This window comes from Sitodiplosis mosellana, unplaced genomic scaffold (assembly GCF_009176505.1).
Source record: "Sitodiplosis mosellana isolate CC-2019 unplaced genomic scaffold, AAFC_SMos_1.0 Smas_scaffold_4753, whole genome shotgun sequence".
NCBI classification, from domain to species: Eukaryota; Metazoa; Arthropoda; class Insecta; order Diptera; family Cecidomyiidae; genus Sitodiplosis; species Sitodiplosis mosellana.
This window is the reverse complement of record NW_022599995.1, coordinates 24,825-39,958: the sequence shown is the minus strand read 5'-3', so window position 1 is coordinate 39,958 and position 15,134 is coordinate 24,825. Positions and strand designations below refer to the sequence as shown.

The window sequence follows — 15,134 nt, the reverse complement described above, 5'->3', positions numbered from 1 at the left end:
AGTGGTCGGTTTTGCTCTTGTATTCTGAGCGCCGACACTACCTTCGTCCTGATTTTCTGCTCGAAAACGGGCCTTCGCAATCTTTTTTCTTTCATTTCGTTTCTTATTCTTTGATTTTTTATTTTTTCCACCGCCCTCTGAACCCGATGTCACTTCGGTGGTTGAATCCGTTTGCTTTTTGTTCGCAATGTGTTCACCGCCCGATTTTTCATCTGTTCGCATTTCATTTTCTGTCAATATGATGCTATCATCCATTTTGAACAAATGTGTGCACCTAAAATATCGCTAAAAATAAAATAAATTGGGAGAGAATGTAAATATAGTGATTTAGTGTGGAATAATGAATAAAAACCAAAAATTCGTGCTATCTGTCAAGAGATGGCGTTGCTGTGTGCCCGTGTGTGAGACAGGTGGTCTTTGAATAGATCCAACACAGCACAGACAATCGCACGAAATTCCACTAAGAATCCAATTCTGCACACAAAACACTAAATTATTCAATTAAATCCAGCCAATTGTGCTTGTACACACCCTGGCTGCACTTCTTATCACAATTCCACTTTATTTCCAGTTGGTTTTTTTTTGATGTACCGGTTTGTCACTTAACCACTAAATGCCGGCAACAACAATACACACACAAAAACCTAACACAGAAATTAAATCACGGAAAGAGTGTATAAATTTCATTTATTCGATTAAACTTCATATGCGACTGTTGAAATGGCTATTAAATTTCCTATTTCGATAGGATTTTGTAATTTATTTGCACAATTCGTTGGTTAAAACAAGAAATTTCGCAAATTTTTTTTATAGCTGTTCAGAAAGACGAACTGTCAATTCTGCTGTCAAAATACTTTCATTGGGTAGACTCCCCATATTTTCGAGAAAAAATAACATTGCACCAAGACGCCATCACGAAAAAGCCTATACTTAAGGATTTTTTGGTCAAAAGTCGATTTTTGGGAGTTGAAATCGAATATGAGGCCAGAAATATGTGAAAACATCACTCGATTTGGTCATGTAAGTACCCAAAATGTTCGTAAAGGATCATACTAGAAGTTCAAAGGCAGAAAGGGTAGAAATAATTTGCTTTTACCTGTCAAACCGAAGCTCATGTTTGTGATTTGCTCATTTTGGCCTGAAATTTGTCTTCTATGTCTGAATCAATCGGCACTAAATTCCATCCAAATTGCAATCTGAGAAGTGCCAAATTGTTCATACGGCTACTGGCTACACGACACCATTCCAAAACTGAGAAAAGTCCACCACCTGGGTGACCAGTAGAGCGATAAATGCGAAAAATGCCGAAAAATTGCCATTTTTTCGGTCATTTTACACTGTAACTGGCCCAGAATGCCTTTTCAAGAGCTGATGTCTTGGTAAAAGTTATAGATATTGACGAGCCAAACAAAACCTCATCATCAATTTTGGCCAAAAGTTGGCTGGAATAATGGAATCGGTCGAAATGTTGCGATCTAAAATGGCTTCCGAATTCGCTGGCATGAAAAATTTGATATGGGGCTTGCTATGGGTTTTTATATGGTACCCATATGATTTTTTTGGACCAAACCTATTTTTTTGAGGTATATTTTTCGAAACTGGATGACGCTTTTTTTCTTCGACCAACTTTTTTTTTTTGGAGCAGTCTAGTGTACATGTTTAACAGAAATGGTCAAGTGTACACCAACATCTAGGGGCTAGAAACAAGTTATGTCATTCGTATGTATTCGCATATATTCATGCGTTCGTGGCTTTGTTATTGTTGTTGTAAACTCACTGCGCTGCGAATGTCTCGTATACACAATCACAAGAATTCACGAATATTCGTACGAATTCGTCTCAAGCGCTTGTGTTCCTACCCCTTAGACCAACATACAGGGCATTACTATCCCTCCGACAAGATGTCGCTAATGGTATACGTTCTTGCTGCGACCGTGATCATTGAAAACGATTATAAATTACAATTTGTAATGGACCATTATTAATGGTATCATCTGTTTGAAACCACTTCTTCATTTTTTATTCCATTATAAAAACATTTCACCGTTAACATATTTAAACATAAGTTTAAGTAATATGATTTTTAATTTGTGTTCAAATTGTAATTTTTGTGTGCGTTTTGTCACTTTTATGTGCGAATTGTTGTGTGCGTCAATGCTTCAACGTCGTAATATTAATAGTGTATCATATAATCAAAAAATGAAATGAAATAGAATTTAATTCCTGGAAAATGTGTTACATTGTAATTCAATGAATTGTTCATTTGTAAAAATCAAAACTCGACGTTCAATTTTCATTCATTTAAAAAATTTTCATTTAATTCACTTCATTCAACGTAAAAATAATAAAACTTAAAACCCAATGAACAACCCTTATTTTTCGAAAAAGAATCCTTCATTCAAGCGATTTATTTGGTTAAACCAAAAATGAAAACAGAGTACATGTTTAGGGAATCCAAATTAACCATAGCCAAGCACTCTAGTGCGTGAATTGTTTTCATGTTTATTGGTCTGTTTTTTTCTTCTTCTTCAATAAGTTGAGTCGAGATCCAGTCTTGAAAGTAGCGTTAGAATGTTCAGATGAAGTAGTTGTGTAATAGTAGGTGATTTTATGCAATTATGTGTTTTTGCCGGACCAAATGTATGAGCTAAAGTCGCGATTGGATGCTTGATTTGGATCAACATCGTTGATGATTTGCTGCAGTTTCTGATTGTCCAACATTGTTGTGTGATTGCCTTCAATGAATTTCAAATTGACGGTGGCTTCTGTTTGTTTTGATAGCTCATAGTCTTCGTCAATATCGACGACCGCCACTTCGGTTGGTCGAACCAATGTGATCGACGATTTGAGTTTGGCAATTTGGCCTTCTTCATAGCTGAACACCAATTTCAAGCGAGTGAACAACGCATCGAGCATATCGCGTAAATATTGCTCTGAATATTCAATGTTTGCCTTAACACCAAACTCAACCAAACGATTGACTTTTTCGGGCCATGTTTTCAATTCGGATAAAATCATGTAAATTTCATCTGGATTATCGTTGGGAAAGACCTGCTGGCAAATTACATGAATCAACATCATTTGAATTGCGGTATCGGTAACGGTTTGATTTGTTCCCAGCGTGGCAAGACTGAGGTGTTTCAAGAAGTTGGGAGCACCATCGATCAAAAGAACATGTCCTGCCATTCCATCTGCCTCAAAGAGCCGCGCAAGCTCCAACGTGATATATGAACCGAACGAATAGCCGACGAAGTAGAAGAATTCTTGTTTTTTGAACACTTTCGATTTGACTTCGTCATAGAGAGATGCTGCAATATCGGCGATGGATTGGGTATTCGATTGTTCCGTTAGTTGAAGTATGAACGTTGGTAAATTCAGTCCAGCGGCAATATTTTTCCATGCAATACTTGACACACCCTCGATACCTGGGATCATCAATAGCGATGAATCGAATTTTTCGGCATTGTTGATGGAATTGAGTCGCAACAACTTTTCTCTGCTAGTTGCTTCATCACCCAAATTACGAAGCAACAATTGAACACCGGTAACACGATCTTCACTGGCCATCTTCAATTTCACGTTTTCTTGGCCCTCTTTGGTTTGACGAGCATCAGCGTACTCTTGTAATTTTGTGAATCTGAGAAAGAAGAAACGATTTTTGAACAATTTTTGATACAATTTTTTTTTTTTTGAAATATCGATGCTTTTTAGCATTAAGGCTAAATAATTGCAATGATTTATGCATGGAAATCATTTCAAACTTACGTAAGCGAACGCAAATCTTGTGGTGTCAAAAAGATTTCAAATTCTCTCTCCAATGTTTGCTTAATTTCGACGGCCATCTAAAGTTGACATTGAGATTAATTTAAAATATATCTGGAAATTTTTTGAATTTTTTCTCTGGACAAATTCATACCAAACTATCCATTCCGACTTCCGACAAAGTGGCTGTACTAGAAACGGTCTTGATGTCTCGAATGCCCATGATATTTGACACACATTCAATAAGGTTGCCCTTTCCATCGGAACCAATTCGTTTCTCTGCAACTACCATACTCGAAACGATCGGCTCCTTCTCTGTCGTCAACAGTGCGTCAAGTTCAATCAAACAGCTACTTATACGTTGTTGCAACGTTCCACCGATTTCCATATCGATTTTATCCTCAGCCATATCAGCAACTAAACCAACTTCTCCAACGGCTCCCTATAAATGATTTGAAATTTTTCTACTTTAAATTGTTCAAACATTTTCTCTTCAAATTTCTCGAAATCATTTGAACTATATGGATTCCAATGTGTTTGAAAAATGCAACAATTTACCCATTGAACTGCTTTCGCTGGCAATCCATCTCTGTGTCTTCTTTCGATGATACGCTCCATCACACTGTTTGCCATGCCATAATTCGTTTGGCCACCATTTCCACGGCCGCATGATACACTCGAGAAAATGACGAAATGTTTCAATTGCGGAGCCAATTTACGAGAGAATTCGTCTGTATAAGAATGAAATTTGACGTTTTGTTAGAAACTTTGGAAAAATCGACGTATGAACAAAAAAAACGATACAAAACATGAAAAAATAACAACAATTCAGTCAGGAATAAACATTATTTTACCCAAATATTCAGTGGCTGTTGCTTTTGGCAGCATGCATTCCACGAATTTCTCAACCGTTTGATTATCCAAAATGCTGTCGCGCAAAACGACAGCCAAATTGAAAATACCACCAATTGGACCAAGTTGAAGAGCCGCCTTGAAGAGCTTTTCGCAACCAGCGCGAGTCGTGATATTGTCTGTGTTCACAACGATCTTGGTTCCATAGGCTTCCCAAATTCTATTCAAATGGATATTATTTCGAAAAATAATTTTTGTCAAAGAGAAGCCTTTGAATAAATGATTGAAAACCGGTTCCAACTTTTGTAAACAACGTTTTTTTCTAAAACAAGCCCCATTGATAAAAAAACGTAAAACTTACTTGATGCGATATGATTGATAGCTCTTCGTAATGCCTCTGCTTGAACTGAGCACTAATTTTCTGGCCCCACGAATGATCAACCAATCAGCAAGTTCTAATCCGAAGCCACCCAAACCACCGGGAATGATGTAAACCGAGTTTGGATCACAGTAAACGCGTGGAATAGCCGCAATCGGCACCGTAAATTCGTCGTATTGATTTTCACGGATCTTCAAAATGACTTTACCGACATGCTTGCCGGTACTCAAGAAACGATAGGCCTTTTCAATTTCATGCACTTCAAATACGGTCGAGTGCAGTGGCTGAATGACACCTCGCCGCAAATCTTTTTCTACCAATTCATAGACTTGTACTTTGTCATTTTCTTCGGCCGAAAACAAATTATCGACGAGCACCGAACGGAACGTGATTTCCTTCAAGAATGGACCAAGACCTGAAAAATTCGGAACAAATAGGTAATTTTTGATAGGAGTGTGAATTGTGAATCATCGATCGTATTTTGAACTAACTCATAGCTGTCATACTTCATTTAATGTCATTCTTACGGCAGCTGTTTTTGACCGGAGGTCACTTGTAAACGTATTCGAACTCATAATTTCAACAAAAAAAATAGTTTATAAACGTACCAATCTTTGAATCGTTGGCCAAGTCAAATTTGCCAATTTCCAAGAATGTTCCACCGCGTCCCAAACATCTGATCGAAGCGTGCAGTTGTTCTTCAGCCAACGAGTTCAGTACAAAGTCGACGCCTTCGCCATTCGTACGCAATTTGATCATTTTCTCAAATGAACAATCACGAGAGTTTCCAATATTTTCCTCTGTTGAAGTGAAATACCGTTTTAAGAGAAAAATTCTTCAAGAAATCGATGCATGATACCATACGGTATGGTTCATACCTTTCAATTGAGGGAATGTGTCCATAATAAATTTCTTCTTTACCGGTGTGGAAACTGTTGTGAAAACTTCCAATCCATAGGCTAAGGCAACACGGATTGCTGATAAACCAATGCCTCCACTACCTTTGTAGAAATGGACGAAAAGTGTTAATTTTTTAAGGATTTGAAATTGGTCGACGCATTAATGAGATTTACCTGCATGAATCAAGATTTTTTTTCCCTTTCGAATGGGATTGTACATAAAGAATGCACAGTAAACGGTCATATAAACGACTGGAACAGTGGCAGCTTCGCGAAGTGTCCAATGATCCGGTACTTTCCATGTTAAAAATTCGTTGGGTACCAATTGAGTGGCCATTGCACCGGAAATAATTGTGCCCATGACACGTTCACCTTTTTTGTTCAAGCCCGAGAATTCGAAACCCAAAATACATTCTTGATCCAATCGATTTGTCCCGATGACTTCAGCCGACAGACGACCGGTGGCTAACATTACATCACGGAAATTGATCGATGCATATTGCACTTGAACGACATCATGTTCTCGTCGGGCATCGATCGGCCCTTCAAGCCATGAAAGTGTTGACAGATCACCACGTTGCAATACATTACCATAGCAATGATCGTTTCGTGGAGCTGATTTAATTTCTTGTATCAATTCCAAATGTCGCAAGCTACCCCATGTTCCCTGTACAGAAAATAAGATGAAAAAAAATGTGACAAAAATGAGAAAAGGTGTATTCAAAAGCCAAAATACAAATCAGTTGTGCATAAAAATTCACTTACATTTCTCAAAACATTTATAGCGAGACCAAGTCTAAGTTGCTCTTGATAGAATGGGAGTTGCAAATCGAATGGTGGTGCATGTTCGTCGTCAATGAAAACGCACACAACTTTATTGCCATCGGGTTCCTTGCGAACACAATTCACTAAACCGATAATACCCGATCGTGAATTATTTTGCGCTACAACAATAACACGGCCCTTGGTTTGTTTAATGGCTAATTTCAATTTATCCAGCCATTCGTAGGTGTCAGCGGTCGTTGTATCGCTTGGATTTGAAATATTAATAACGAGTTCGCTTCTCAGGACTTTACGTTTTTGTGCGCGTTGCAAAAGAACCAATTGTTCGTTGCTATCCGTTTGTAACATGGATACAATATTAAAGTCTGGCGGGCAGTTGCGTGCCGCTTCAGCAGCGGTCAGTTGTGATGGTTCACGTGATACCAAATATCCACGTTCGTGTAGACTCTTAATAGCACCTTCAACGAAATCGTGACGTGATAAGCAATCTTTGCTAACAACCATCAAGCAATTGGTTTGTGTTGACAATTTGCCATCTTCCACATGGATTTTGCCTAAGCTCAAATCTTGACCGGTTAGGATCATCAAATCCGATGTTACCAACGGCAAATCGCTAAGGGCTAGTTCGAATTGGGGTAAGAGTGGTGTAGCACTGTTATCATAGTCCACTTCAACAGCTTTGACACGTAACATAGGCGTATTTTCCAAAATGATTTGGGTTTGACAACGAATTGCATCTGCTAAACGCAATGTGGGCGATGATAGGTATGAAACGTATTTGTACGTCTCCAGAACTGGATAGCCAGGCGCCTTACGACGCGATACACTGTTCGTGTGCATGCCTAATGAGGAACGATTTTAATGGTTCATTTGTGTAAATTATTGGTAAAAAAGTTCAAATGTAAGTTGTTCGTCAAATTTTATAGATTTCTATGTGTAAAGAACAAATATTCATTCCAAATCAATTCAAAATTTCATATTTACCAAAGATTTCGATTCCACCACAGCGCAAAATACCCAATTCAGGACACACGAACACTTCGAAGAACGGATTTTCAGGATCTAATGCCATCGATTGATTCATGTGATCTTCAGCGTTGATGCGCAATTTTTGAATTCTATTTGATTTAAAATTGAAAATTATTTCGAATTAAAAAAGGAGAACATAAGCAACATTTTCCCTTCGATTAAATCTATTCGATGACAAACTTTTTTTTTTTCTTCAAGACTTACGTCATATAGCAATAGCAGAGTTAGACAAATTCTAATTCTCCCAAAAGAGTATAAATAATGTCTTACCTCGTGGGCAAAAGCAAAGTTCGTGAATCTTTGGCCAAAATATTAATTTGTAGCAAGCAATCCATGAACGAAATCCAGTTAAGATCCCATTTCACTTTACCGTATAGACCATCGCCTCGTGCTTCAAGTACCGATCGGAAGACGCCTGAATAATGATAGCCTCGCAAACGTAATTCTTTATAAAAGTCACGTTCTTTCATAATTGGGAAATTGCTTTGTGGCAGTGGCGGTAGTGTGGTCAATGGTCCCGTTTTTTCGATTTCAACAATGCGCCCAGTGACAACTGCCGTTGAATTTTCCGTAATTTCAAATTGGCCCGTTCCAGTGTGGACCATGACATTGAATTCGATGATTTGACCTTTGGTCAAGGCAGTAGCACGTAAAAAGCGGATATCTTCAAATTCTACATTCATGTCGAAGTAAATAGGTCCTTTCATCAAAGCCAATGTTTCCCATGCAAGTTGTAAGTATGCCGTTGCCGGGAATAAAACTCGACCTGCAAATTATGACGATGATTTTTTTTAATTGTTCACATTCGAATTAATTTGAAAATAAATTTACCATCGATCGTGTGTCCCACGATAAAATCATAGTCTTGATCACTTAAAGCGACTTTGACTTTTCGTTCACCGCTTCGAGTTGAACGCTGCAATTCGAATTTGGTAACAAACCACTCATCGCCGTGCTCCCATCGAATCAACGGTGAAATCATTGATGTACCACGTGAAACTGGGAATTGAACTGGTGGATACAGTCGATGCACTGGAACGGTGTACCCATTGGCATAGATTCTAAGGTAGCAGAAAATGGTTGATTTGATGAATGAAATGGAATTTTGGAAAAGATTGAAGGGAAGAAAGAAGAAAGTGATAAAAAAAAAGATTCGGCGAATCTTGAGGAATTCTTGTTCTAATTACGACTCACTTTCCGAGTGCCTGCAAGAAGAACGAAACGTTGTCCTTGTTGGCACGCTTGGCAAGCGAAATATTTACAGCGCCTGGAAGTGATTTCTTCAAAATCGCCTGCAGCAAACCATGTGGAGCCACTTCGATGGTTAGTGCATTTGTTGGTAAGTGTCTCGATGCTTCTTCAAACAAAACGGAGCTCAGCAAATTGTTTGTGTGGTAGTGGGCAGAGCTCCACTGAGTTTCTTCGCTCTCCCACCGACTCTTTGGTACACTGGAGCTCAACCATTTGGATGAGCGTCTTTTGGGTTCTGGAATCACTTTCGACAAACGAGCCAAAAGATTTGGGCCCATCTCGGCAATGTAACGCGAATGATAAGCAATATTTGAACATGCGACCTGAAATAAATTATATATTAGAATTTTCCTTCGTTTTTTTCCCAATGCAAAATCACTCTTTTTCACAAAGAAAGATTAAACACGAAAAAAGATGGAAAAAATCGAAAAATTCCTTCTTTCACGGGAAACAGAAAAATCAAATACAAAAAAATACGTTTTTAAATGTTCATTTTCTCACCTCTTTGGCAAAAATGCCTTGTGATTTGAGTTCAGCGACAAATTTAGCGATTTCAGCTTCTGGCCCGGAAACGGTACACGAATCTGGCCCATTATGACAAGCGATGTCAATGTTATCGGGCACCTTTTGTCGAATTTGGTTGAAACTCATGCCAATCGCAGCCATCGAACCTCGGATTTTCTTCGTCTCCAAACTGGCCATACCGCGTGAATATGCGGCCAAAATCATTTGTTCAGCCGTAAAGCATCCATCGGCATAGGCACACCCCAATTCTCCCACCGAATGACCGATAAAATAATCGGATGGAATGTCGAGCGCCTTCAAAATGTCACACAGTGCAATTTGAATGGCTGCAATACCAACGAACGAATGAAGAATATTATCAAACATAGTTGGATCGTTTGCCGTAATAATTGAAATCAAATCCAATCCATATGGCTTAAGAACTTTGTGACAATGTTCAATGCTATTTTTGAACATTGGAATTTCCAAAAACGATGATCCCATTTCACTCCACTGGCTTCCCATGCCGCTGAACACCCATACAACCGGACGCTTCAATCCGTTATAATGTTGCATTTCCTTGGCAACCACATCGGTAGTTTTGCCATCAGCTGATGGCCGAAGCAAACAGTATCCACGAAAAATGTAACCAGGTATCTCTTCGCTTTGAATGTTATGCAACAAGCCAATGTATTCGCTATCAAGTGGCTTTGATTGCAGTCGATCGAAAACAACATCGATTGATTCTTCCGTTCGGCCCGACCATGTCAATAATCGAGGCAATGAATCCTCCGGAACACCGTGATTTTTCTTCTCCTTCAAATGACGACGCAACAATGTGTGAGCTGAAACAGAATGCAAATTGATACACAGGACTCGTTTTTAGTTTTAAGTAAAAACACACGTACCGTTAGCTCCACCGAAACCGAATGCATTCACACCGATTAAATCTCCTTCCAATTTGGTCACATCGGTGCAAACACTGAGACGTCCTTCTTCAAGTGATGCGATGCCTGGGCGAATTCTTGTAAAATTGATATTCGGTGCAATCAACCCGGTTTCAAATGCCAACAGCACTTTTGCAATACTGCATACACCCGCCGTCGATTCCGAGTGACCGATGTTCGATTTTACTGAACCAACTGGCAACGGTTTCTTACGATTTTTACAGAAAATATTATCCAATGCCTGACATTCTTCTGGATCACCAACCACCGTTCCAGTGCTGTGCGCTTCAACATATGCCAATGTTGATGGATCAATTTGAACTTCATCGTAAAATTCCGATAACAGTTTCTGTTGCATAGCTCCCGATGGATATGTAATACCCTCCTGTTTGTAACCTGAAACACATCGCAATTTGAAATATCGAAAGAAAACTTGAATTAATTTATTTTTAATGAATGTTATTAGAGGGGGATTTTTCAAGAGAATCATCGTCATTTATTTCTGTTCATTGAATTCTATGGCACAATTGCAAACAATCAATCAGATTTTGGATTTTGATTAGCACTAATTCAATGATTCTCTAATCATGTTATTGTAATTTGAACCAAAAATTCAAAATACAATTGGACTCGTCCAACAAAAATTTCGCTTAGGAATATTTATGTTATACTTTAAAACCAAAATATTTCGAAGCCAACTTTTTGTAGCGCCGGTTCAAATGCTCGTTTCAAATTCCGATCGATTCTCCCGGAATTTGTTATAGTTCCGGCGCAGTATATGCGAGAATATATCGAGCATAGAAACTCAGCCGGTTCTATGCAACCTTTAATAACTTTCAATCCAGCAGAAATATAAAATTCAAAGTGTTGATATTCATCGAACGAAAAAGTTTTAAAAAAAATTGAATTGATTTGAACTTACCATCGCAATTGGTTTTCGAGTATAAAACCGTTGAATAGATTCGTTTTGCATCTTTGGCTTTTTGCAAGAAAATGACACAAACGGCTTCCGAACGTGTATATCCCGTTGCATCGACATCAAATGGTCGACAATAACCGTTTGGTGCGAGCACACCCAATCTAAAAAGATTGTTTCAATCAATAGCAATTACTCTTTTACAATTTGTTGTCAGGTATGTATAAAAAAATTTGAAAAAAAATGATTGAAATTCGAATTGTTTCCATTTATTATCGGCAAATTCAATACATTGGGATGGTAAAGGGATGATTTGCACAGGGTGGCACTGCTTTTTTAACAAATTCCACATCCGGCACTGATCATAACATTTCATTTCCAACGTGTATTGGAACGAAATCATTTATATTTATTCAAGCAAATTGTAGTTTACCTTGCAAATTGTAGCGTAACATAAGGATGTAGAATTAGATTCGCACCACCGACCAAAGCTGCATCACATTCGCCATTCCGAATGGCACTGAACGCACAGTCCAATGCATACATCGAACTAGAGCAGGCTGTATCCAATAAGTATGATGGTCCAGTTAAGCCCAACGAGTATGAGATACGATTTGCTAACATAGCACGACTACATCTGTATATTTGAATTCAACGAGAAAAAAAATGATCACATCAAAACATTCAAACTAAAAGACAATTCCAATGTTATAAGAATGTGCAATTATGTACCCCGTAATACCAAAGCCACTACTTGAAATTTTCTCATAAAACCAGGTTTTTTCCGATTCTGAAAAGCATGCCCCAACAAAAACACCGGTGCGGGAGCCACGCAACGATTTCGGATTGATTCCAGCATCCATGACCGCTTCGTATGCTCGTTCGATGAGCAAACGGCATTGTGGGTCCATAGTATGGGCTTGCTTGAAATGAACACCAAAGAAGGTGGCGTCAAATTTCTCCAATCCGGAGATTTTGCCCATTCGCTTGGGAATTTCAACGTTAAAATGACGCCAACGAATTTCCTCATCGTCAACCATATCAATCTGAAATTTAAATGGTTTTTTAGCGAGTTCAATTCAAATTTGTGTTCTGTGAAATTTGACAAAATTGTTTAAAAATTGGTCCATGTTTTTATCCATGAACATTTCTGCGAATATATGACTAGTTTCAATTGCTTACTTTGTTGTACAAATTATACGCATATTCTTCGACATTTTTTGAATTCGGGAATTGTCCCGCTACTCCAGTAATTACGATGTCATCTTCAGGTGTAGACGCATGCGTACGCGACAATAATTTTGGGTCGTGCATGCTTGGTGGTGCTTTTGGAATTGGTGGCATCTTTACTATTTCGGTTCGTACGAGTTATCAAATCAAAATGAAGAATTTAACGGTAAAAAACCAAATACAAATCTAGTCTTTGTTTTTCTTTCAAATTATTTCCTTTAAACGCTTGGCAAATTCACTGTTTGAAATAACACTTGATGATGTTAAGGCTTTTAATAATGTCAATTATGTTTCGCACACAATCAAGTCCTTTGGTCTTTTGAATAAATATCCAATGAAGTTTCAAAAACGAACTTTCCCTATCAGTTGTTCGATTGCAACTGCTTGTATAAAATCGACCACTTTAAACGAAAACGTACAATCGACAAGGATCACCAACGAAACAAAAATAAAACAAAATTGAACTTGCACGTTTCGTGGAACACGGCAAAAGAAACAGTGATATTGAATTCATGTGCATCGCTTTCTTTTATAATCGCACGCATTTTTTCTGTGGAATGGTCTTTTCTAATTTACCGTTTTCAAATGTTTTCTATTTACATATCATTAACTCGAACGTATAAAGTGGCAAAAATAAAAATTGTCATGAATATTGATGGATAGACGAACGACGGAACATCGAAAAAGAAAGGAAATCATTAACAAAAACATAATCATAAAGAAAACAGCGAAAATGCACGAATAAAACATCATCGTTTGATTCCGGTAGCTTATGCAAGGTCTCGAAATTCTAACGCATTTCATTTCAATTGCATTTAGCGACATTACATTTCTTGCTTCAGAAAGAAAACCATTTTTGTTTGACATGTGAAATTTTTCATTCGAAATTGTGCATATAATTTTTCTAAATCCCATCAATTTCGATGGAACCCATTCTAAGATACCAATTGAATGGAAGAATTTTAAAGTGTACGCGTAAATGCTATTTATAATATTTATCGGTCATTGAGATCGCTTTGCAGTGTATGTCTGGTTTATCAAACTCAAAAACAATGTCCATTCTGCATAAATACATAACATGCATTCGTAATTGAGCCATTGGCCAAATTATTGTTTTTCTTTTCGTTCCATTGCAATTTTGCTTTTGACATTTGATAAAAAAAATAATTCAGCCGTTGCATTTTGACCTATTCTTTTGACATCGAACTCCATATTGGCAACTCATATCATAGGCTGATACAATTAAACATATTTCCCTGCATTTCGGATGTCTGGTTACTTCTTGTTGTTATTTAATCAACACAGCACCTATGTTCCAAGAATTAATCCATTAATGAATGGACAATAACGTTGGGGATATGTTGATTTTTTTCATAATAAAATAAATTTAGCGAATAACAAAGTAATTTCGTTAATATTTATGGTAGTGATTTAAATTTAAAAAAAAGCACACAAACAAAATATCAACGTGTGCACAAAAACTGGTTTGAAGCTAAAGATCAAACGAAGGTACTACCTACTACAAAACGTAATTTTTGGAAATGAAAATATTCCGACAGAAGCTATGGAAAACGAAAATCCAATATAATTTAGAAAAAATGAAACGTTTTTAAGAGAAACGATAATTAGAATTTGTTTAATAGCAACGGCGAATGTCTTGAAATCACTTCGAAATTGTTTTTTTGAGTATACTATCAGTTGATTGCACTTTGTAGGATTGTTTAATTGCTGCAGAAAAATAAATACAAACACATGCCAGCCGAATTTTACTAACCCTTGGCTTCGTAGCACTTTACCCGAATAGACAATAATCTTGAAGGCAAACATCTTTGCTTATTAATTGATTCTGTGAACATGAACGTTTTGCTTAGCAGCTGGAAAGTTACACAGTACGACAATGTTTTTTGTCGTGTCCCTGGCGAGCCCTTTACAGGTGTAAAAATAGGCCTCAAATCATGACGAACTGCATCATTACTTTTTGAAAGTTAGCTCGTTTAACCGTTTAATTGCAATCGGCGTTTTCAGTGTACAGCTCATTGCTAAAATTCAATTTTATGCCATTTACTCGTGTTTCTGAGGAGTTTAGGTGTATGATTACTTCTACAAAAATGTTTAGCGGACAATTTTAGGCGGAAACTAGTGAAAACTATACCCAAAAACTACATCTGGTTGGAGCTATGAAGTTTGAATCGAAAAGGTTATGGTTTATAGATGTTACAATTTCATAGGTTACACTGGTCATTTTTCGATTAAAACTTCAATTTTTCAACTAATTACCGGTCACAAATGTTTAATACGGTCCAAAACAGAGTTTTTAACACGAGTTGGTAGAGTTTTCCATCACCCAGAGTTGCCCGGAGCCATCCAAAGTGTTTTACACTAACAATTTAGTACTTTTTAGTACATTTTTAGAACATTTTTAGCACATTTTTAGCACTTTTAGCACTTGGCCTGCAAAGCTCTTGAGGATTACTAAAAAGTTTCTTCAGACACTATCGCTCTATTTTAAGCAGTTGAGAAGTTTCACGACTTCGAAAATGCACGAAAATACCGTTTTATAGCGAAAAGTGATTTTGAGACGA

The 15,134-nt window shown here is 37.5% G+C and overlaps 1 protein-coding gene across 1 annotated transcript; it reads right to left on the bottom strand.

The window, feature by feature from the left end:
• Window positions 1-1,654: 1,654 nt before the first annotated feature.
• LOC129572331 (fatty acid synthase-like) lies at window positions 1,655-13,024 on the bottom strand. The gene is made up of 20 exons (XM_055452272.1): window positions 12,505-13,024; window positions 12,055-12,368; window positions 11,756-11,959; window positions 11,329-11,486; window positions 10,368-10,802; window positions 9,457-10,304; window positions 8,899-9,278; window positions 8,536-8,765; window positions 7,975-8,470; window positions 7,660-7,793; window positions 6,658-7,517; window positions 6,067-6,559; window positions 5,872-5,994; window positions 5,602-5,793; window positions 4,976-5,408; window positions 4,617-4,834; window positions 4,321-4,493; window positions 3,917-4,204; window positions 3,766-3,842; window positions 1,655-3,637 (listed from the first exon to the last, which is right to left on the bottom strand). Exons 1-20 carry the CDS (start codon window positions 12,664-12,666, stop codon window positions 2,617-2,619), a joined length of 7,239 nt encoding a protein of 2,412 aa, XP_055308247.1. The 5' UTR covers window positions 12,667-13,024; the 3' UTR covers window positions 1,655-2,616.
• Between the last annotated feature and the right edge of the window lie 2,110 nt (window positions 13,025-15,134).